This window comes from Talpa occidentalis, unplaced genomic scaffold (assembly GCF_014898055.3).
Source record: "Talpa occidentalis isolate TD23 unplaced genomic scaffold, MPIMG_talOcc4v2.1 talOcc4.14, whole genome shotgun sequence".
In the NCBI taxonomy this organism is placed as follows: domain Eukaryota; kingdom Metazoa; phylum Chordata; class Mammalia; order Eulipotyphla; family Talpidae; genus Talpa; species Talpa occidentalis.
Window position 1 is genome coordinate 47,409,882 of NW_023601433.1, and position 25,692 is coordinate 47,435,573.

General features: G+C 31.9%; 1 protein-coding gene across 21 annotated transcripts in view; it reads left to right on the plus strand.

Annotated features, from left to right (window-relative positions):
- The window catches only part of PARD3 (par-3 family cell polarity regulator), a 592,143-nt gene that overhangs the window by 320,226 nt on the left and 246,225 nt on the right, over positions 1-25,692 (plus strand). For 13 of the 21 annotated variants that reach the window (XM_054695006.1, XM_054695015.1, XM_054695008.1 and 10 more), the window contains 5 exons: positions 7,981-8,106; positions 9,539-9,930; positions 13,555-13,694; positions 15,747-15,875; positions 18,094-18,132. In XM_054695006.1, coding sequence (XP_054550981.1) covers positions 7,981-8,106; positions 9,539-9,930; positions 13,555-13,694; positions 15,747-15,875; positions 18,094-18,132 — 826 coding nt within the window. The remainder of the gene's footprint in view (positions 1-7,980; positions 8,107-9,538; positions 9,931-13,554; positions 13,695-15,746; positions 15,876-18,093; positions 18,133-25,692) is intronic. The other 8 variants (XM_054695018.1, XM_054695011.1, XM_054695016.1 and 5 more) reach the window with 1 other exon arrangement.

Consider the following 25,692-nt stretch of genomic DNA (forward strand, 5'->3'; position numbering starts at 1 on the left):
ATGTGTTTCTTATAAGTAGGAGAAAGATGGACTTTGTTTGAAAGTCATTCAGTAATGCTGAAATTAATTCATCAACATTTAAGATGACTATTGAAACATAAGTGCTCATTGCCATTTTTTTAAGTTGTCTTTTAATTTTTTGAAGTTACTCCCATATGTTTTGTTTTGATTTTCATTCTCTTATGTGTTATTTCTATTGATTTTTGTTTGACTTTTCTACTGAGGTTTTTATATGATGAACTATTTATATGAACTGTTGTATAGTTTCATCTTAAATTTATTCTTATGGGCCACATTGTTACTGTCCTCCATTTTATGTAAATTAGTCATCTGTTACATTTGGATTTATGTTTGGTTCCTTTCTAAAAACCCATTCATCACTTTCTTGTATGTCTTCATGTTGATAAATTCTTTTTATTTTTGTTTTCAATAAAGGTTCTTACCCATTTTTCTGTTTTGAGACTTAATCTTGCAGGGTAAAGGATTCTGATTGGAAAGTTTTATAAGTAGCTTTAATAGCTCCTGCCATTCCCTCCTTGCTTGATGTTTCTCCACCACCACCTTAGCTGGCAATCCAGTTGATTTCCTTACCCTTTTTTCTCTTGATGTCATTGACATTAATTAGCTTTTTGTATGTTGATATGTGACCCTCTGGTTTTATTTTGTTTGGAAATCATTTGTTCCATGATAGCCATGGCTATCTCTTTATCTTTGATATCAATCCTTTGCCACATGTATAGTCTGCAAATATTTTCTTCCATTCAGTAGGGTGTCTTTTCATTTCGGTTATGGTTTCTTTCACTGTACAGAAATGTTTTCTTTTGATACATTCCCAACTGTTTATGTTCTTTTGTTTTCCTAGCTGTTGGGGATGAATCCCTAAAAGCAAATGATCCCCTCTTCTAGTCAGCTCCTCTGTCTTAGTGTCTTCCATTGTCTCTTGTCAGCTTCTACCTCTAGGCTTTTTCTGAGCATTGAATGCAGTGTTGGGTATGGATTGTTGTTCATTGGGTCAAAAGTCTGGAGTTTTATCCTCCCCACCTTCTCGGACAGAGCCTTATTCTGGGGTGTTTGCTCCTGTTGTTAATAAGTTTTTTAACCTCTGTTTAGTGAAATGGGTCAAGTGTTTTCTTGGTTTTAGCCTCATGTTAGGAATGTCAGGTGTTTTGAATTATTCCAGTTTTGGGCTGAACTTAGTAACCTCTTCTATGAGGACACATAGGGGATTCCCCCCTGTTTCTCCCTGGAAGTTCATGCTTCAGCTGTTCTTTATTGGGAACTTAAGGCTTAAGATAGTAACAATTATTCTATATTACTGGTCTAATGGTGCATGCTCTGTTCTTGATGCCAACTCTGCCCACTCCAAACTCCCTGATATGCTTATGCACCTCTTATTCAACAATTATAAGGATGGTCAATACATTACCACCCTCCTGTGTTGTTTTGTCCTGTTCTTACTGTAATTTCAGTTCAATGAAAGTTTTTCCTACTTATCTCCACCAGATTATTTCTTATGATGTGTACTGTAGTTTACTGTTTATCATTCAGGGATTGTTCTGCTACAGTTTAGTGTGAGTATTTGGAGGAAGCAAGCTTGGCATCTTGTCAGACTTGCTCAAAGTAAAGTTTTACAATGTTTTAAACTACTTTGTCTACAGAGTAGCTAGCAAAAAAAAAAAGTTTGGAAGGTCTTGAGAAGTAACATACTCATCTATTTCACTATTCAATCAAAATTTGGACTTGCTTCTTCCTACTATAATTTGCATGCTTGTAATTATTTTACAAATTTTCAGCTCATCTAACAAATACTACATGACTTTTTGCACTATAACTTGCTAAAAATAAAAAGTTCATTATCTTTCCAGATTTTCTGATTAAAAATGTAATATTTCTGTATGAATCAGTGACCAACTAACTTGGCCACTTGGCTAAGTCTCATGTTATTGGCATTGACGTGAGTGAGGCCAAGTTTTTAGGCCAGAGATAACTGAGATGGAAATTGGCTCTGCTTTTGTAGTGAGTATGGAGTTGGGAAGGTTAGCTGCCTTTTGCCTCAGTCTTAACATTTGAGAGATGGTGCACTCCTACATTTTTTTAAATTTTTATTTTAATGTGGTAATACTGTTTTATAGCACTGTATGTGATTCAGAGGAATAGGTTCTCACCTTTTCAGATGAATGGCATCAGTCATTATCACCATCAAGGTATCCATAGCCCTCCTTTAGACATTGTTCTCTACCCTCCCTCACCCACTCTGGTAACCTAAATTTTCCTGGAAGATTTCTAGGGTTTGTTACTGGTTTCGATTTGACTGACTCTTCATTTTGTTTTTCTATGTTCCACATGAGTGAAACTATTCCATGTTTGACCTTCTCCTTCTGGCTTATTTTACTGGTCTTGGTTCCCTCCCTCAAATTCCATCCATGTTTTCCCAATGGCAATCGAGTTCATCTTTTTTTTTTTTTTTTTTTCCAAGACTATAGAGTAGTCTTATTTTGTGTTTATAAACTGGATCTTCTTAATCCACTCATCTGCCTTTGGGCATTTGGGTTGTTTTCATAACTTGCTAATGTAAATATTGCTGCTATGAACATGGGATTCCACATATCCCTTCAAATTTGTATTTTTAAATTCTTTGGGTATATACTTAGGAGTGGAATTACTAGATTATAAATCTAATGTTTTGAATGTTTTATAGATTTAATGTTTGGAAAAACCTTTTTCTCATAAGGGCTGGACCTTTTTTCCATAAGGACAATCTACATTCCCATCAACAGTATACAAGTTTCCTTTTTCTCCACATCCTTGGCAACATTATTGTTTCTGGTCTTTTCAATATGGGTCATTCTCACAGGTTTGAGATGGCATCTCACTCATTGTGGTTTTGATTTGCATTTCTCTGATAAGTGATGAGTAATTTTTCATGTGCCTGTTGGCCCTCTGTTTCTTTACTTGGAGCAGTGTCTCTCTAACTCTTGCCCATTTATTGATACTGTTATTTGTTTTCTTTCTGTTGAATGTCTGATTTCTTCATAGATCTTGGCCATCAGTCCCTTGTAAGATGTATGACATGCAAATATTTTTCCCATAGATTTGTATGATTTCATTAAGAAAATACATGTAAGTTTTTTTTAAAAAAGTTACATTCAGCCAGGTGCTTGGTAGTGGCAGCTTATAAGAATGATATTTTATCTTCCATTTATTTTCTTTTTATGTGCCTCACAATTCCTTCCAGAGTTTCTTGGTGTTCTGCTGGTATATTTAGTTTCTGCTTAGAGTATATAATTGGGCATCATCATCATTTTTTTTTCTTTTTCATTATAAGATGAAAATGTATAGGTATATCACAAATTTGTGAATCCTAGTATACACTTATTTAGTAAGTTGGGTGCATGCATTAAAAATGAATTACAGCCATTTGAATTTCATTGAGCTAGCTCAGGTGTTAAGTAAAGCTTTATTTGAGGCTCTGTATACTTTAGATTACTGTAATGTTTTAAAGCTGGATATTACTGGAGCTTTACTTAATTTTAACTTTATAATTTTGAAAAACCACAATTTAACCATATTTACTTAATCTGTAGCCATTTGTCTGAAAGTTTACATTTGAACATTCTCAGCTGCAGATATATTTGTTTTAATAAAGAACCATAATATATGCTTTTGTTAGGAAAAAAATACATTTTACCTTTAGATAAATCTACTTTAAATCTGTTTGTATGATTATGATGCCTGCTATTTTTGCACTAATCTAAAGTATTTCTCAATTATTACTTACTTTTTTTTGTTGGCCTACTTGATCTCATCCATTAAGTATCCTTTTAAAAAAATCTAGATTTTTTCCAGCAGAATTCCTTTAAATTTTCTTGTTTGTGTCCACTGTAGCAGTGGCTTTGGTTCTTAGGGATCAAATGTAGGTAACTGCTGGCCCAATAATTTCAGTACTTAGTGAGGTGAGTATCATGTTGGTTTGATTCCATTTCACGCATTCATAGTCTGCCTTCCCTACAGTGTGGTGTTTATACTGTCAGCTTTTATTAAGATGAATTATGATAATTTCCATACAGCTGGTTGGCAGTTGTGGGAGTTTACATTATCAAAGCAAAACTCAGACTTGTTCAGTCAATTCAGATGTCAATAAAACATTTGTTACTTATTTTCAGTTATATCATTGGTTATAATTTATATTTAGAATTGAAAATGTTAACATGTGTAACTGAGTTTGTTTTAATTAAGTGTATAATTAGGCTAATGAACCTTGTAAAAATACAGTGGTGCAATCCTTAATATAATCCAAGCAGTTAAATTTCTAATTATGCATCCCAAATCATGTACAGACATGCAGCATTTCAGTGGCTTTGCTTTGTGTGACTGTATTCTTTTTCTTGCCTTTTATGTAAGAAACTTTGTTCAAAAGCCATGCTAAAATGCTTAAATGAAATTTTGTGTATATTTTAATATTTTTGTATTAGGAAAAGTATTAAGAAGTGAGACATGTAGGTAGTGGACATAGTATTTTCCCCACAATTTTGGAGAAGGCATGGGAAACAGTGGAGGGGGAGTGAGGTTCAGAATATTTCAGATTTACCCAGAAAAAACCTATTTGCTCAAAAACCTTCTGTTCCATGTTAGTTTTATGTTCAATTTATAAAGGAGGTGAAAAAGGAGGTTAAAAAGGAGGTTCACTTTCACATACCCCTAAGTCATGATTTTGTAATCTGGTCTCCCACACTAATAAATACACCAACGCTTTTCTGTAAGTCTAACAGCACTGCCAATTTGGGGTGGTTCTCTGAACTCTCCCTAAATGGAGCTCACCCCAACTCCTCTTCTCCTTTTGCTCTCTCATTTTTTTTTTTTGTTGGTTTTTTTTTTGTTTGTTTTTTGTTTGTTTGTTTGTTTTTTTGGCAATTTTTTTTTTCTTGATGGAACATGGTTGTCCCTCATAAGAAATTCTGGTACTAACTGCCAAGAAGGAAAGCTATTGTCTGTTTTAGCACATTGGCTTACTAAGATGTCCTGAACTTCATTAGCTTCCATTGTTTTCTCTAATAAAACTATTACAATAGACTGTCAATTCTTTATTATTTTAGAACAAGTTTTTGGTTGCAGGCTGAATTAGCAAACTATGTGACTAAATTTTGTTTTTAGTTATAAAATTTGAGATACCTTTATTTTATTTATTGAATGTGAGAGATGTGGAATTGTGTTTGCACAAGGACTTTTTTCCAGGGCCATGAAAGTGTCCATATTAGTTCCTGTTGATTTTCCTTCAGAGGGTACTTTTCATTCTGTCTAGCTGTTCTGTTTTCAGTTCAGTTTTCTACGAAGTTTTTTTATAGTTCATTCTCATTCCTTTTGTAATCATTTTCACCTAGTGAAGCAAATGAGATAATTTTGTAGAATGTACCACTTTACTTTTAAATTAATCCACTCTTTTTGAGACAGTGATTCTAAGTGTGGTCAAGTGCTTAGAAATCAGCAGGATGCTAACTTCTTAATTCAGTTTGTTCCTCTGATTCCCTGATCAGTTGCTGTGTCACTTGGTAAATTCTTCTTCTTCATAGCCTCCTATCTTCAATCCCATCAATTTCTGTAATCTCTATTGCAGAGAAAAAGGATTCTGAGATCTTTGACTATTAATTTAAAACATTAGTTTTCAAAAAACTGCATTTAATAAATTTATTTTATGGAATTATGAAAGTATATTAATGATTTGTAACATTTTTACTGCATGTTAGAATTGTTTATTGATTATACACTGTATGAAGGCTTATTCAGAATGACAAGCCATTTAGTAAAAGAAACATATCATCCTTTTTTACTGTAGATTGTTATTCTAGAATGTATCACTGAGAAAAAGTAGGGAAAAAAGGAACTAAAATATTGAACATAAATCCATAGATATTCATTTGATCCATATTGATACCCCTTGTAGAATTAAATCACAGATTTCCAAGTTATATTGCTTTAAACTATCAACTCCTGAATGACTCAATCAGGGATAAATTCACAAATTTAAATAAATTATTGATTCTAGTAAACTAGTGGGTAATGTGCAATAAAAATAGTTTTTACAGGTTGTTTAAAACTACATTTATTTTATACATATTTTATAAAACATCTCTCAATATATTCTGTGGGTATTTTAGAATATGCAAAGTGTTTTAGAATCCATAAAAACATAATAATTATTAGTCTCTTTAGACTGTAGAAAAGTACGTTGAGAAATTACTCACAATATTATCTATTAAATAGATTGACTCTTTGTAGGGCATGTTTTTATTGCAGATGCATTTTCAAAAATTGTTCCCGGCATATAGAGGAAGTTTTCTTAAGCAAGAGATATGATCCCACATGTACAGTTACCTTATGATCATCAGGTTTTTTTCAAGCTGCTCTTGTATGTGGCTTCTTGAAGTAGCCAAATATCCTCTCCTATTTCCATTGTTATAATAATGGTGTTTTAATTTGTCTGCCAAAATATTCTTCTCATTCAACAAAATCATAGGCATATTTTAATAATTTGGTTTCTCAGCTAAACCACTGTGTTCAAGTGTAGATAGAAACAAACTTAAATCAGGAACTCTCCAAAGATAGATTGTGCTCATGATGGTACTTTGCTATTATTTAATTATTGTAGCATATTATAGAATCTCTTCCTTCCAAATATAGACTTGGAGCATTAAGTTGCTCATGCAGCTATGTCAATGTACTTTATTCTTATTTCTGTGCTGAGTTAATAATTAGAAATGTCTACATAATGTTTTCATAAGTCAGTTATATTTTTAGACTCATGCTAGTAGGTGCTAATCGTCAAATGGTAAAAATTACAAAATCTAATGTAAATATTATGTATTATTCTTGCATGTTTTTAGACTTGATGCTAGGGAAGTCATAATACCTCTTTACTACATTTAATAATAAAAATTAAAATGATATTAAGCAGTGATATAAATATTAATGAATGAAACAGAACTGTACCTCAAAATAAGCCAAAAAAAAAAAAAAAAGACCCGTGCTTTAATTCAGTCCCTTTCAAGTAGATCATGTCTGGAATTAATAATATCTTTAGTGAAAAAAAAAAAAAAGAATCTTAGTTTTGTCTCATTTGTATTCTATTTTACAAAGCTTATAAGAAATGCAAGACTCACTTGCCTCAGCCAACTCAGTTATTAATTCATTCATTTAGTTGTACTTATCAAGACCTTACTACTAGTTAAGTGTTTGAGCATATATTGCTGAATCCTAAATTTTCTATCTTCCAGGAAGATACAATGCCATAGTAGAGATGTGGTGTGTACAATAGTAGCAATAACAGTATCTAAATGTTTAGTGAGGCTTTTCTTTTAACCTCAAGTTTTAGTTCACATTGAAGAGATGAACGGTGACCGCCATTCTTTGTACCTGTTACTGGCTTTCTTCTAATTTTCTTCAGATGGGAATAAAGGATCACCTTTGAGAAACATATCAAACTTTAAAATTCAGAGTATTAGGCACTATCAAATTCAGATGCCAATTATGAAATGTGTTCTATTATTCCATCTTTCCTACTTTTCTTCTAAAATGTACAATATACTGAGTGTAGCCTTCCTTCTTACCTGGAAGGCAGGGGTAGCCATCTGCAGTTTATTCACGAATGCATGCTCATATATGCTCCACGCTGCAAAATCCACTGAACCATCAAGCAAGCTGTTTGATTCATTTTTAAGCATAGAGAAAAATATATGGTTTGTTTCAGGAAAAAAAAAATTGGCAAGCCTGTAATGATTTCTTCTTATTTACTGAGAAGATATATTTCTGTACTCATTTATACTGTTGAGATTTTTGGTTGATGTTATTTTAAAATGTGTTAATAGATATTTAATGTACCTTTTTATAAGGAAGTCCTTATAAATGTAATCTCAGCATTAATGTAGTAGGACATTGTGTATAGTGGAAATATTACATGTGTAATAATTTGCATTCTTAATGTTCCAGAACCCTGGGGTTGTTAGTAAAACGATTGGAGAAAGGTGGTAAAGCTGAACAAGAAAACCTTTTTCATGAGAATGATTGTATTGTCAGGATTAATGATGGTGACCTTCGAAACAGAAGATTTGAACAGTAAGTGTGTACTGGCTTTTCTGTTATCCTTTTATGCTTAATGCATGACAGAGTGCATTCAGTTGAAGTGCTTCAAACAACATATCTGTGATCTCTATCTGTACACTGGAGAGAAGTATTTTTGGCCATTATCTAGCTTTTAAAATTTTAATCAAACTCCAGGTAATTACTACCATTAGACTATATATCAAAATGCCCTCTGACTGATAAAGTGCTTCTGCAAATATTCTGGGCCCAATTTAAGCTTTGCATTTTTGCTACTTTGTCACCTTTCAGAAAATTGAGCAAAATGCGAGTTTTTATTATATTTTAACGCACATTTCAAGTTTGTTAGGCATAATGTCTCTCAGTACAAATAAGCAGTAAAAGCTCCTTTGAACCACAGAGTTGTGGCATATTCATTTTCTTTATCCTGCTGCAAGTCCTTATTCAATTAAAAACATAAAATGTGTCCAGTTCTTATAAAACAAGCCAAGAGTGGGAAGAAATCTTTAGGCTTTAGTGTGAGATGTAGCTAAGTGTGAGATCTAGCCAGCCTGAGTAGGAGTGGCACTGTGGACTGGTGATGGCATGGCACCAGGACCAATCACTCCTAACATTTTTTTTTTTTTAAAGATTTATTTATTTATTTATTTATTTATTTATTTATTTATTTATTTATTTATTTATTTATTTATTTATACAAGCACTGGGTACAGTCAGAAGCGTGGGATGGTGAGAGACTTCACCAGAGCAGGGAACAGAACAGGCAGACTGATGAAATACACTGCTGAAGGGAGCAGCAGGTGGGACAGGGGAGGTCTGTGTGCCAGGGATCAAACTGGCGCTGCAGAGGCTGCGGGCAGCTTCACAGCCCAGCGCTCAACCGCTGCACTACCAGGGGAGGCTCTCAGTCCTAACATTTTGACTGTACATTGAGGCTACATTTTTGTTCTTGAAATTTTTACATAAACCAGTTAATTTTGCTGATAAATAAATGATTAGTGACTTTTTATGGTTTTCTAAGTACAGTTCTAGGTACATTTTTCCAAATGTTCAAGCGGGCCTCATCTAAGGATATATTTCATAATTTTTAAAAGTTGTATTGGATAGGGTTAAGAGAAACATTTTTCTATAAAGATTGAAATTCTAAAATCTCTGTTTTGCTTGAAATTGCCATTTAATAATTTACATTGAGAACACAGTATTTGATCCATATTTGTATATAATTTTTCATTTTTATTTAGACAATGCGAAATTTATATTTGGAGAAACAGCTCTGCTTTTATCAGGACTTGCAAACTTGATTGATAAATGGGTTATTACAATTTTGTTTTTCAGTTTCAACAGTCTGTCAGTTCTTGTTGCTTAATTAGTATACTTAATTAAACTCATAATATCTTCTCATCTGCCAGTCTTAATTTGCTAATTTTCCATTCTTTCTCAAACCCAGAGCACAACATATGTTTCGCCAAGCCATGCGTACACCCATCATTTGGTTCCATGTGGTTCCTGCAGCAAATAAAGAACAGTATGAACAACTATCCCAAAGTGAGAAGAACAATTACTATTCAAGCTGCTTCAGCCCTGACAGCCAGTATATTGATAACAGGAGTGTGAATAGTGCAGGGCTTGCTGCTCTGCAGAGAGCTCCCCGCCTGAATCATCCACCCGAGCAGATAGACTCTCACTCACGACTACTACCTCAGAGCTCACACCTCTCTGGAAAACCACCCACAGCTCCAACTCCAGCACCACTGCCCCAAAATGTATTTAGTACAAATGTAAGCAGTGGCTATAACACCAAAAAAATAGGCAAGAAACTTAATATCCAGCTTAAGAAAGGTATGCCCATCTTGTTTTTATTTTATGAAATTTATTTTAACCCAAAGCACGCTTTTATCCCATTATGTGAAAACTGATACAGTTTTTGAATTACTTAACATTGCATTTTTATGTTTTTCAGATTCATTTTGTTATATAAAAATAAAATGTAAACGTTTAGAAAATGAACTTTAAATATATGTTTATGTGAAGAAGGTAGTGGTTCTACTGAAGTAAAATTTTTGATGTGGAAGTAAATGGTTTTAGGATGTTATTATGAAATCCTGTAAGACAATAGTGGGGATTGGACTATTTTGATAGACCCACTTGATATTCATATATAACCTTGAAGAAGATTTTGAGATCTTCCATTTCAACACTGTCATTTTGGTGATGGCAAGTGATTGATTTGCTTGGAGCTCTCAGTGGCGCTTGGTAGTAGACCATGAAGCCAGCCTTTGACTCATTTTCCAGAATATTGCTTTGCTTCCCTTTCTTAAAGTGACAAAGGGCATTGTAATAGGAATTTCTAATTCTTTATTACATATACCTGTTATCAATTTATTTAAGTATCCTCTTCGCTCAGGCTTTGGATCCTTGTGCAAAGGAAGCATGCTTTTCAACTTTGCTTCCCCTATGACTCAGAGGAGATTGCTAGACTGACTTTTAGATTTCAATTTCCTGTCTCTTCCAGGCACTATGATATACTTTTGCTGTTAATCATCTCTGTTAGCTTAGCATTTTGATATATATTTAATTCATGTCTTTCAATGTAGTATTATTTTAAAAAGTTATTTCTCTTTTTATGAGCTCAACCAAGAGAGGTTGAGTGTTTTCTTCAGGTCACATGCTATTGGCTGCAGATTCTTTGTGGAACATTTTCTATATCCTGACATTGAGACTGTTCTTCATTCTATTTGGGGTAGAATTTACAAGATTGTAAACTCCGAGAGTCCTTTTTCCTTTCTAAATCATATTCATTCAATGACTTTCATATGAGCCACAAATTTCTTATTTTAGGTTACTGACTTTTAAGCATCAGGTAGTGGTGGGCATGATCAGGAATTGCCCGCTTATTTCCACTTTTGAAAACTATGACAAATACAAAGTCACATCAGTGTAAAACCTCTTTTACCTCTCTTTATTTCTCCATAAGGGAAATATGAGATCTTCTTTCCTTCCTTTTCTCAAATAAAACAGACCCTAATTTTTTAAGGAAAATCATATCAAGAACCACAAGTAGGTTTATATGAAAATAAATTTTTTGGGGGGATCTCAGTAAATATGAATTTTTCTTGGTCATTGTCATTGAGATATTAGTTCATAAATATCTGTCCTTTATATTGACTTCAATTATAATTTTCATACTTTGGTATAAATTCACAACTTATGACTCAATATGAACTTTTTTAATGAAATGAAATTTTACTTACCATTAAAAGAATCATTCTTTTGAATGAAGGAGTTAACAGTTTGATTTTAATAACATTTAAAAATATATAATTATATTTTTTGTGAGCTAATTTAGAGCTCTTGTCAATATAAGAAAAAAAGAAACAATTATTTTCTTTTAAGCATTTTTCTGACCCTGAATAATCTAGTGATGTAAAGTATTATATATCTATCCCAAAGTTAATTTTCTATTTTTAGAGTGTATGACAAAAGACACAAGTGCCTGAATAATTTGGTAAAAATCAGAAATATTTTTATGAAACATACATTTTGTTTATTATTAGTAAAAATGATGAAATGTGACTGTCTTTGTTTAGTACTAAATGCATAATTTTTAATGACTGTGTGAGAATAGATCAAACTTTCATTATAGCTAAGATAATACTTTTGCTAAACATTGTTACATTTACTACTTTTAATGAAGCAAAAACAGGGTATGTCAGTGTTAAGCTTTAAATTCAGTTCAGTGTGAACTGACACACTTTGAATGACAGTTCTTCATAAACAGAGATCAATTGTGAGTACTAAAAAAGAGAAGGCTTAACTGTAATTATTCTGTGGCATAATTTTGGAACTAAGTCATATAATATGACAAAATAGAATATGCCCCAATGCATTAGCTTCCATAATTATGATTTCTTAATATTTATCATCATTTTAGCATTCTCAAGTTCCCTGCTCTTTTGTAGAAATTAGCTTTTTAATAAAGTTAGAGGAGAAGGTCAGTAATCTGTTTCAGTCAATGCAAAATGTTTTGTTGGCTTTTCTAAATGAAAATTGATATCTATTTATCTTTCTATTAAAGGTCAGTGCCTGAACTTTTAACTTACTGATTTAGGGGTTATTGCTGATATTTTAATAGTATTGAGATTCATATAACAGTTTTTGTAGTTCATACAATTTAATATTGCAAAGGTGGAGAATAATTTAAAATTCTTTCATAATAAATGTTATTGCATGTCATTAGAGTTTCATGGAAGCAGAGAGACATATGGAAAAGTCCCAACAGAATAATTAGGAAAATTTCATATAAGACAGTATGCCATCCAGGTCTCAAAGCAGAAGACTTAGGGAATTAACCATCCAGGCACATTAAGGTGACTTCAGACTTGAAGTAAATTAATATTTTGTTACAACTTGAGGATTTTTAGAGTAGGTTTTGTTGCTAGTGTATCAATTGAGTTGTTTTTTTTTTTTGTTTTCACTTTGTTTTTCAAACCACATTTTTTATCACATTTGTATGCTTATTTATAAGTTTAAATTCTTTAGTTTTGTACTGTATATATGGCAAGAAATAACTTTTTTTAAAGCTCTAGCAGAAGATAACCCTTATTAGAAGTTTTATAAATTTTTTTTGATTCATTAGAAATTTTTTATTTTCATGTGTCAGGAGGTATAATTTGGGTTGTTGGATGTCAGTTCTATTGACTCATCACTCCTTTTCTACACTGTATGAGTTTATAAAACTGCCTGTCAAGAATGCTGCCAAACAACATAGAATTTAAATTCTACAAAGCAGAGTAAATTATAAATGCCTCATTAATTTTGGTACCTTTGAATATAACATGGTAATCCACACAGTTGTTATCCATGGCTTGTGATGGGTTCTTCATGGAGAAATTGACCTTATGGTTTTTTTTTTTGTTTGTTTGTTTTGTTTTTTTTTTTGTGAATTGTACATGGTAAGAGTTGCGTGAATTGGAGAACTAGACAAAAAGAATAGGCGTCATTTTGTCAGTTTTGCTTTGAGTAATTTAGCTTGGAGAGTTTTTATATTACCTTTCCAGCTCTTGAATATCTTTCTCATCCTCCTGCCCTTCAAATCTGGACAATATTCGAGGACCTTGTTTTTAAATAATTTTCCTGTTTTTATTTATTTATTTGTTTTTTTACTTAGAGATGTTAGGTTTATTTTCCTATAGACCTATCTAAAATTTTTTCAGGTATATTTGTACATTAACTTCTGTCATTGAGGAAGTTATTATTTCTTCTTAGATTAATGAATTTTGAGTAATATATAAACTAATCTTCTAATGCAAATCTATTATAACTTTTAAGTTATAAAAAATGTAGGCCATTGTGAAAGTTATAAAATGTTCAGTTCAGGTGGAAAGTAATTACAAATCCTTTATGAATGCCACACCTGTAAAATTCAAGATATTTTATTTATTTGTTTGTTTCTTATCTATTTAGGTACAGAAGGTTTGGGGTTCAGCATTACTTCTAGAGATGTAACAATAGGTGGCTCAGCTCCAATTTATGTGAAAAACATTCTGCCAAGAGGTGCTGCCATTCAAGATGGCAGACTCAAGGCAGGAGATAGACTTATAGAGGTAAGTGATTTCCAAGTAAAAACTTCCATGTTTGTTGTGAAGTTCTACTTCATGGGTCACTTGTCAACATTTCGATAAAATTGGAAATTAGATTATGTATTTTAGCAGAAGTATGTATTTTATTTTGATTTTACATTTTCCCATGCTATTTGATGAGAAATAACCTTTTCATTTAATTTACTCATAGAATTTTAGTTCCTTAGACATTTGGTTTATGAGATAACATTCCATGCAAGCATAATACCTTTCAGGTTATATTTCTAGATGGCTTTACATTTTTGTCTGTCAAAATAGAAATGTTATCCACTTTGTAATCAGAACAAAGACAAATAAGGTAAATGAAAACAGTGTGTCTTTGAGATGAACAAGAAAGTTTTGAAATAGCAGCATGGAGACTGAGTTGAGACACAGACATCAAATGTAAGACAAAATTTAAATATTGGTGTGTTGGAAAAATCACAGTGTATTTTTCCTATGTTTTCAAGCAAAAACGCATCATAACTTTTCAGACAACCCAATGGTTAGGTAGAATTTTCATTCTGTACATTGTGAGTTTTAGTTAATTGATTTTGAGACTATCTTGGACATATATAAACATAAATATTTTCTGTTTGTGATATTGTTTGTACATACTGAAATGAGAGAAAGACTGACCTAAATTTCTTTAGTCTTCTTCCTTTCTGTTCTATGGAAAGGACAGCTAGAGGTTCAATAAAAGGAATGGCTTGAACACAAATTAAATTCACGGTGTTGCTTCCAGAAAGGCTCACTTTTCCATGGGGAATAGATTGAGTAGTTTTAATCCAAGTTTGTAGGTGTAACTTGTTATATTCAGTAAGAGACTCGACTGAGTCTAACATCTAGTCCTCTAGTCCTCTTTGCCTCTAAATCCAAACAAAAAAGAAATAAATATGCCCTTTTGTCTCTGCCTCACTTCTCTCCCCTCTCTCTTTGCATCTGCCTCCAACTTACTTTTTTTTAAAAAAAGATAATCACTTTATTTTTAAATTTCTCTTTCATCACATAAGCATTATTTTCAATACAGCTCAAACCTTTTTTTTTCCCTTTGTGCAATGGGAAGTACCTGTAACTTCTATTTCTTCAGAATTGGACTTTATTTTCTGCAGCTATCATTTTTGTCTTAAAAGCAAAACTATTTTTTTGTATTTTAAACCTAAATTTCTGGTATTTTTTTCTAGTATACTTAACATAATACCAACAATTTTGTGAGGAATTTTATAGAGTATCTGGAATATTTAGAATCATAACTTAAAATATATTTTTGTTTTCTAGAACTTTTTCTTTGCCTTTATATGAATGTTATTACTTGCCTACTTGTAGCCATTCCTTAGTAATATTACATTGTGTCATGTAAGGTGGTTTTTAGCAAGCACAAGTGTTTGCTAAAACATTTTAAATGCATGAAAATTTTGATATCCTAATTTAAATAATATACTAATAAACCTTGAAAATGTTATTTTCATCTAAAGAGAATAATATAGAACATTATTTTCCACTTTCATTTGTGTAAATATATATGTTTTCTGATCATTTTATTATACTTTGTAAAAGATAGAAAAAGATGATGAGATTCCCTAGGAATAGATTATTTCAAATTTCTTTTTTGGATAGAATTCTCTTATAACATTGAAAAATATTGAGGTTAGACTGCTGCTATTCCTCAAAAATATTATTTTTGTAGAGATTTTTTCTTTAATGTTTTCCTTTCAGGGGTATAAAGTTATCTGTATAGTTTTCAGAACTATCCCCTATAAAAGCTATGCTATTGAAACCTGAGATACACAGGCCATCAAGTTTATTGTTGAGTACTAAAGTATTAACTACTACCTACCTCACTTCTAGTGGCCTGGTCTTTTCTTTGTTAGGCACAAAACCTATTTGTTTCTAGACTGCATCCAAATTTGCCATGAATTGAGTTAATGTTATATAGCAGACATGATCAGTCCCAGAATATGTGTCTTTTGCTATGTTATCTGTTTGCCTGGAAATACAGTATAAATGTTTTTTATTTTATTTATTTTTTTTTTTTAGGTAAATGGAGTAGATTTAGCAGGCAAATCCCAAGAGGAGGTTGTTTCCTTGTTGAGAAGCACCAAGATGGAAGGGACTGTGAGCCTTCTGGTATTTCGCCAAGAAGATGCCTTCCACCCAAGGGAACTGGTGTGTAAATTTAGAGTAGATAAAAGATTTCTGATGTATTTGAGCCAGTGATCTGTGTTAGCTGCCAATGGCCAGACATTTTCTAAGTATTTTCTGTATGTTTTACATCTTTCAGCTTTAACTTAATATAAGGTTTCTATTTTCATATTCCTTTAGCTTTAGAAATATATAGCCACAATGTTGAGTATAAGGATATTTAAACATCAGATTGTAGGAGTAGTTCCTTGGACAGCAAATGTTTATTACTGAATGCTTTCAAATGGACTAATTTAATATAGAGACATTGATTTTTTTTCATAACTGCCATTTCAAAACGTATTGTTGAACACTTGGTATCTTCTCCAGTACCTATGACAAATTTTCATTATTTCAGATTTTAATAGTATATGTAGTTAAGCCAAATAAAGATGATTGCTTATTTTATATGAAAATGAGAACCTTAATTAAAAATTATTATTGCAAATAGAAGACCTAAGTGACAATAAGCCCCATGGCCATTAATGACTAATATAGGCATTATTTGGAATGACAGAGGAAATGAAAGACATAAATTTGCAAACTGTCCATTTTACTTTCTATACATGTATCAGTAAGTCTTATTATATAGGAGATTTAACATAATATTGTGAATTAAATACATAAAATTTACATATTTCTGAATTTTTTAATGTGGTGAGGAAATTGTTTTACTTTAAGTATATTTTAACTTATCAAAACAAATTCTAGTTGGGTCATTTTATGACATTTAACCTCACAACTAGCTTTTACCTTTACCTAAAGATTAAATAATCCATATACACCTGAGTGGCAACGTTTTATGGCCACGGTTCCCAATTAATCATTTAGCCGTAATTTTCTTTGGTTGTTAATTCAAGTAGGAATGTTTTATGATTAATAAGTTGGGTTTTTTTAATTTTAAAACAGATAAATTTTCGTCACAGGAATATCCTACTCTTGTTTATACACAGATCAAAAACTTGCTCTGTTATCACAGAAATTTTGGATTATGATAAGGCTGAAATGTGAACACTTGTGTTTAAGTATATATTTAAAAATTACAAAATCCTTATTTCTATTTTAAATTGTTTGATGCATTTTTTCTCAATTTAAATTCAGTTTTGCCTTTTCTCCCCACTGTTAACCAATTTTGTGCTTAAAATGCCACCTGATCCTAAATCTGGAGATGTCTCTATTAAATTGTAAATGAGCACTTAAAAAAATACTAAGCTTTAGATGTGATTTGATAAAGCTTTATGTCTTAACTTACTGTGTATCCAAGCTTGGGTAATAGTTAGCATTATTAGATTGCCAAAGATTAAACACTGCTCTTAAGCAGCCTTTTCAGAGTTAGTGCCAACATATAGCGAGCCTTAGGTTATTCAGGTTCTTCTTGTCCAATTTTGATCTTCCAGGCTTCTGTTTTTTCCTTCTGCTGCCTACAGTTTTTTCTTGGTTATTTAATTTATTGCTTGTGAGCTTTTCATTAAGGAGTGTGCCAGTGTGCCGTCAGTCTATTATTCATGTTGCAGCTGCTTTTCAAGATTTAAAAGAGTAAAAATCTAAAAACTTAAAGGGAGCATTTAAAATGACTTTGAAACCAATTAACAAAGCTCTTTCCCTCTTTGGGGGGGGGTGTTTGTGTTTAAATTGTGTGTCTAAATTGAAATGCATTCATCAATATGTGTTTTTTTTAAAAAACAAATCATCTATCACTATATAAAGAATGGAACTCTATATAATATATAAAAAGTCAAATTTTATCACCTGAGTATTATTTTAAATATAATGCTTGTGATTCAGACTCTGGTTCAGACTGTTATTACCTGGTCTAGCTTCTAAATTATAATATACTTTATGACTTAGATTTAGTTGAACATACAAAAAATCTATGCTAGAAACAATACCACAAATAGAAAGCAGTTTGGTGAGATTTGTTTTTCTCTAAAAAGAAGTTCACAATTTACTATGAATAAGCAAGAAGCAGCTTAGATTTTGAAAAATTTCTTAAACTACCACACAGCACAAAGAATAATATAACCACATCAGTAACAGTTTGGAATATCAAATAAAACATCATATATAATAATATAATCACCCTCTATATATTTGGTGGAGTTTAAGAACCAACAAAATTTCCTTTAAAGTAAAGATTTGTGTCCCTGTATGTTGAAGATGGCTTTGGTCAGTCTGTATTTATATTTTTCTTCAATTCTTCTAGAATGCAGAGCCAAGCCAGATGCAGATTCCAAAAGAAACGGTAAGAGCTTTGTGTTTTGCAGGATGCAGAGATGTTGGAAAGATAAATGGAACTAACTTCTTAATTAGACATGAAGTTACTAGTCCCTCCTTTTCCTTGCCTATAATAGATGAGTTATAATAATAATACATGGGTTTATTAAATTCCAAGATACTCTTATTTTAAGGTGGATTATTGCTATTTCCCATAATAGAGGATAACACTTGATTATTTTTGATTAGCTAGGGATAAAGAGAGAGATATTAATTTCTTAATCACTTAAATAATTAGAGGAGCCAAACTTGGTGAACTTAGTAAGTAGTCTGACACACACACACACACACACACACACACACACACACACAAACATATAAAGACTTCATGAGTTGTGAAATGCTATATTATAGAAGCTCCAAAATCAAAAAAGTAAAGGAAACTTGCATCAGGCTACGAAACCAGATATAAAATAACATATAAAAAATATCTTAAATAGGGCCTCCCCGGTGGCGCAGTGGTTGAGTGCTGGGTTGTGAGCTGCCCACAGCCTCCGCAGCACCGGTTCAATCCCCGGCTGCCGGGCGAGGGTGCCACATGGCGTGCAGACTCCCCTGCTGCCTGCTGCTCCCCTCAGCAGTGTATTTCATCAGTCTGCCTGTTCTGTTCCCCGCTCTGGCTCTGGTGAATTCTCTCATTCTCCCATGCTTCTGACTGTACCCAGTACTTGCATAAATAAATAAATAAATAAATAAATAAATAAATAAATATTTAAAAGAAAAAATCTTAAATAGCAAAAACAAAAATGTCAGTAGTTAGGCTAAACATAGTAGTTGTCCTAGTAATTTATAGTTAATTTATGTAAGTTATTGTAGGGATAATTTCTCTTAATAAAAGTAAAATTTTATAGTTCAGGTTAAAATGCAAAAATAGTTGAGTCCTATTTGGAAGACAAATTCTAATACAGAGTGAGAATGAAGAAATAAATTGAATTCAAACAAAATACTAATCTAATAAAAATAAAGACTGCTGAATCAGTCTCCAAAAGTATGACATTAATATGAGTTCTCTCACCCCTCTGGGCTTCTGACTGTACCCAGTGCTTGTATAAACAAACAAACAAACAAATAAATAAAGCATGCCTCTATAAAAAAAAAAATATGGATGCTCTCTGCATGGTGAAAAGAAGTCATGTTCATTTTGACACATAGTATCATCTATCAGAAATTCTAAATCGAGGCTCTTTTATACCTTATATAACATAGTATGAATTATATTATTCTCAAACTGTTGTAATAGAAAGAAAATTTTACAAAACCATATCCATAGTGAATGCTTATATGTATTTTTCCTAAAATTGTCATATTATGTAGATACAAAAAAGCTAGAATGTAAAGGCTTTGAATAACAAGTAACAGGTTTTGACTTTTCTTTGGACAATCATAAACAGATAACTTTGTATCTAATATATTACCACAGCATTGTCAAATATTCCATGGTTATGAAAATGAATATCAGACCTCAGAGAAAAATCAGTAAACAACTTTGAAAGTATTATGTAGTCTTAATTATGATTTTTATGGAAAACGAGAATCACAGGGTGTTTGTGTGTTTGCCTTGTATGTATGTGAGAATGTATGTTGAGGGGCATTTGGACAAACTGATTTTAAAGAGTGAAGTAGAGAACAGGACACTCTTCACTTTAAAAAGTTATATTAATTTTTCTTACCATATACCAAAATAAATCCTCGCTAATTGTGAAAATAAAACAAAAAATGTATTAAGAGAATATATGTAAAAGTTTTTTTATATTTGGGGAATGAATACTTGTCCAAGCAGAGCAAAACCAAAATGTCATAAAGTAACAAACTGATATATTTGTTTATATATACTAGAAAACTTTCTCTAAAAATCACCCTACCTTGAAATGTTTTCAAGATAATTTCTATATCGAGACAGTATTCTGCAATGTTATTTTATGGGTAAGAAATATCTCTCTCGTTTGTTGTTTTGAATCTTAGTATTATTGAACTTTTGGAAGACAAGATGAGTTTACATATAAATGACCTCAATTAATACTAAGACAATCTGAGATATAAAATGATAAAAACAGCAAAGTGAGGGAGGTTCTTTCAAAACATTTAGTCAGTCCTGGGGAGGAAATTGAGGATTAGCCTTGAACTTTTCCATCAATGATAGTAAGAAGCATTCTTGGCTTTAAATGTGGTATCCTATTTGCAACTGCAGGGCCCACGCTAATACACTCCTCACCCATCAGCCTTGTGTGTTCATAATAGCATGCTAAAGTAAATAACAATTCAGTTACCTTAACGAAACAAGTGATACATATATGTATGTGTCTGATTTCCTATTACAAATTTATCTAACATGAGAGTTTTCTAAGCTAAAACAAAATGTACCTCTTCCCCTCCCCCCAGTGTTTCTTTGTGGTTTCTGTTAGTACAGCCATTATGGAAAAGAGTATGGTGGGTCCTCAAAAAATTAAAATTTGTACTAATATATGATCCAGCAATTCTGGGTATTTGTCAAAGAAAATGAAAATACTAACTTGAAAAGATATATGCACCCCATGTTCATTGCAGCAATAATTATATATGCCAAGATATAGCATTTAGGTATCCAGAAATGGATGAATAAACAAAGAAATTGTTATAGTTAGATATATTTAAATAGATACATAGATATAGATGTGTATACATATGTATAGGAATATTATTCAGCCATAAATAAAATGAAATCTTGCCATTTGCAACAAATGTACCTCAAGGGCATTATGCTAAATGAAATGAGTCAGAGTAAAAGACAAATCTGATTTGATCTCTGTTATATCTGGAATCTAAACAAACCAGCCAACCCATAGAGTAAGCCATGGATAGAGAATAGATTGGTATATCTGAGAAAATTAAAAAAAAATCATTGTTTGAAAAATAGGTATAAATTTAGGGCCAATTGTTAGTAGACTTTGAATTTCTGAGATGTAAGTTGCATATCTTTTAAATATTATATTAATGTAAGTTGGAGATTAGAAACTCAGTTTTAGCTTACCCACTTAAAATGGATAAAAACATGAATATTTTAACAGAGGCTCAAATTTAGTTGCTCCATGTCCTGAACAGACTAATTTTCCTTTGAAAAGCGAATTCACTTCCTATAGTGCAATCCTGTGAATATCCAAGTTGGATTTGACATTATGTGGGTGTATAAGTTATAGTTCTCCAGAGCAGAAGCAATAATATGTGTATACAGAGAGAGAGAGACTTATTATAAGGAACTGGCTCACACACTTAAGGAAACTGGCAAGTCTAAATCTGCAGAGTGGGAAGTGCACTTGAGCACAAGCTGATGGTGCAGTTTTAGTCCAAAGGCCTGAAGGCAGACAGCCAGGAAAGCCTAGAGTATAGATGAAGCCTGAAGATAGTCAGCTGAAGAATTATCCCTTGCTCAGAGAACTCTCTTTCTGTTCTATCAGTCTTTAATAGATTAGATTAAATCCACCCATACACATATAGAGGGTTCTCTTTTACTCAGAAATTCTCCAACTTAAATGGTAATCTCATCCAAAAACACCTGCAAGTTGGTATATTCAATTAACCATCAGTATGAAGTAGTAAATTCACCTTTTGACTGTCAGATTTTGAGTTAACCAAAGTGCCAGTCACTTCCTTGTTCTTCAATAAGACTAATGAAAATCTACTTAGGAAGCTGCCCTACCCCGATCCCAGGAATTCTGTGGTAAGATCCATGTAAGAATATAATTGTATGTTTAACATTTCCATGCTATTGATAAAAGTAGAGCTTTTGAAAATAATGTACTTTAGATATGATGATAGATCAAAGAGATGTTAGAATACATGCTTAAATATCAAATATTGAAATGTGTTACAAAAGGAGTTTTGATTCTCCCTATAAAAAGCAGAGATGCATTGAAAGGAGTCTTTGGAATCCTCTCTGAAGATTAGGAGTCATCTTGGTCAGCCAACTTCAGAAAGATTAGAGATGCAATGCCCTAAGCAATAAGCATGGTCATTAATAGCTTTATTTAACTAAAGCTTATAGTATATAAAAAAAAGCTACAATAATGACTCCACTGTATATCAACAAAACAAAGAAATTACCAAAAATTCCATTTACATAGAGCAAAAAAAAAAAAAAGGATAAAATACCTAGGAATAAATTAAACCAAGAAGGCAAAAGATTTGTACACTAAAAGCCAGAAATCTTTGATAGTCACTGAAGAAGATTCAAATAAATTGAAAAATATTCTGTGCTCATGAACTGGAAGAATTAATGCCACCTAAAAAAACTAGAGATTCAAAGCAATCCTCATCAAAATTCCAATGGCATTTGCCACATAAATGGAAAGAACAATCCTAAAATTCACATGAAACCACAAAAGATCTCTAATAGCCAAAGCAATCTTAAGACTGAAGAGCAAAGGTGGAGGCATTATATGTCCCAAGTTCAAATTATATTGCAATGTGTATAGTTAGTCCTAGAATGACTGTATCTATACTACACATGCAGATTTTTTTCTTGTCATTATTCCTCAAACCCTATAGTATAACAACTATTCACGTTACATTAGTTATTACAAGTAATCTAGAAATGATTTAAAGTAAACAGGAGGATGTGTAGAGTTTACATGCAAATGCTAAGCCATTTTCTATGAGATGCTTGAGTATCTGCTGATTTTGTTTTACTTGGAGGGTTCAGGAAGCAATTGCCTGTGGCTAGTGGGGAGTGACTTGATAAGGTCAATTTCTGACAAAAGATCCCACATACAATGGGGGAAAGACAATTTTTTTCAGTAAAGGGTGTTGGATAAATTGAAAGCAATGTGCAAAAAGAATGAATCTGTACCAGTACTTTATACCATATACAAAAGTCAGTTCAAATGGAATAAAGACATGTACCTAACACCTGAAATCCTAAAACTCCTTAAATAAAACATAGGTATTAAGTTTCTTGACATTGGTCTTGGCAGTAAGCTATTTTTTTTTGATTTGACAAAATCTTAAAAAGCAAAGACAACTAAAGTGAAAATAAACAAGTAGAACTACCTCAACTTAAAAGTTACTGCACAGAAAAGGAAACAGTCAACAAAATGAAAAGGCAATATATATATGATAAGGATTAATATGTAAAATGTAAAAGGGACTCTACAAATCCACAGCAAAAAAAAAAAGATAACTTGATTTTAAAATGATCAGAAGTATTGAGTAGACATTTTTCTAAAGAATTCATAAAAATGTTCATTCATAAATATGTGAAAAGGTGCTCAACATCAGCAATCATCAGGGAAATATAAATAAAACCAGTTATGAGATGTACCCTTTCATTTGTTAGAATAGTGGTTTTCAAAAGCTTAAGAGATAACAAGTGTTCACCAGGATGTGAAGAAAGGAATTTTTATCATGTTGGTGGGAATATAAATTGGTGCAGCCACTGTGGAAAACAGTATGGAAACACCTCAAAGAATTAAAATTAGAATGACCATATGTACCATCAATCCCACTTCTGTGTATTTATTAAAGGAAATGAAAACAAAATATCAAAAGTACCTGTACTTTATGTTCATATAGAATTATTCACAATAGCCAAGGTGTGGAAACAATTTAAGTGTCTATTGACTAATGAATAGCTGATGAAATATATTATTTTTATATACATTATTTCTTATATATTATATACACAAGACATAGTTAATATATGATTGTTATATATATGTATGTATTAGTGGGAAATTATTCATCCATAAGAAAGAAGGAAGTCCTACTATTTGCAGTAAGATGGATGGACTTTGAGGGCATTTTGCTCAGTGAAATAAGTCAGAGAGAAAAAGACAAATATTGTTTTATATAACTTATGTGTATAAGTGTGTATCTTAAAATGTTTAACTCATAGAACACAGACTGCAATTGTGGTTACCAGAGCCCAGAAGTGCGTAAAATATGGTGGTGTTGGTCGAAGAGTATGACCTTTCAATTACAAGATAAATAAGTTTGGGGATCTAATGTATAGCATAATGATTATAATTAATAATTATTATAATCTTTAAAGTTGCCATGAGAGTGAATTTTAAATGGTCTCACCACATAAAAAGAAATGGTAATTATGTGTCTGGGTGGAGGTGTTAGCTAATACTATGGTAGTAATCATTTTGTATTATATATTTGGAACAAATCAAAGTGTTGAACCCTTTAAAAATATACAATGTTGTATGTCAGTTCTCTCTCAATAAAGCTGTAAAAAAAATAGTGCAGTCACACCATGCAAATTTGGAGCCTATTGGGGGAATTTGATTATGAGTCATTACATTTTCATCCCAAATGTGGGAAAAGATGTCATCAGACATTTCTTTAATCCTGTGCTATAATTTTAACACTCTAGGAACCCAGATAAAAGTTTACCAAATGCTCTAACATGAATTTTCGTTGAAAATTGTTACTATCATACATGATTTGCATGTTGACCTTAATAGTTAGATTTTGAATATCAAATGTTATTATAGAGAATTTTATACAATATGTGCTATTTCTAGTGTCTTAAATACTGAAATTGTGATTCAGTGGAATAAGTTTGAACTCCTGTGATTCAAACTTACTTTAAAACAATCCAAAATCCATAATATTTTCATGATATTAAAGAAATAGTAATGACTATTATTGTGAACCCTTATAAATTTTAAGGAATTCAATTAAAACTGCTTGCTGTTATTATAGTCATAGAAATATTTCTTAATATTTGGTGTTTTTTCCTTTGAGAAACACATATGTATTATTTCCTTTATTTGTCCATCTTTTGTGGCTTATTGGTAAATTTAATATCTTTAAAATTTATTATATAATTGTGCTATGAAACATTTTAAGTAATGCTATTAAGGTATTTTTGTAGTAATGTTTATTTTAAAATCATGTTATTGAGATAACATTGAGTTACCACATTGTATGTATATTATACATGTAAGTTCACACCTCTATAAATGTATATTATGACACCATACACTCCATCAAAGCACCAGTATCCTCTGTCATAGTCCTTGAGCTCTATCCCCCCATTTGCTCATACCCCTTTATCCTCTCCTTGTGGTTACCTCAATTTTGCAGTCAGATTTCAAGGGTTTGTTTTGATTCCGTTTTGTCTGTTTCTTTTCTTTGTATTTTAATATGCCATATATGAGTGAAAGCCTATGGTGTTTGTCTTTGTGACTTGTTTCACTTAGCATAATCCCCTACATTCCATTCATCTTGTCACAAATGTCAAGATTTCAGTTTTTTTAATAACAGTAGTTTTGATAATGTTTATATTCCACATTTTCTTTATCCATTATCTGTCTTTGGGCATAAGGTGTTTTGATGACTTGGCTTTCATAAATTATGCCTCAGTGAACACAGGAGTACATATAGCCCTTCAATTAATGTTCTTATTTTTTTTTTTTTTTTTTGTATTTTTGTTAGGAGAGGGATGGCTGGGTCATATGGTGAGAAAGTTTTGAGAAAGTTCCATACTGGTTTCCACTGAAACACGACCAAACTTCATTCCCACCAACAGTGTATAAGGGTTCCT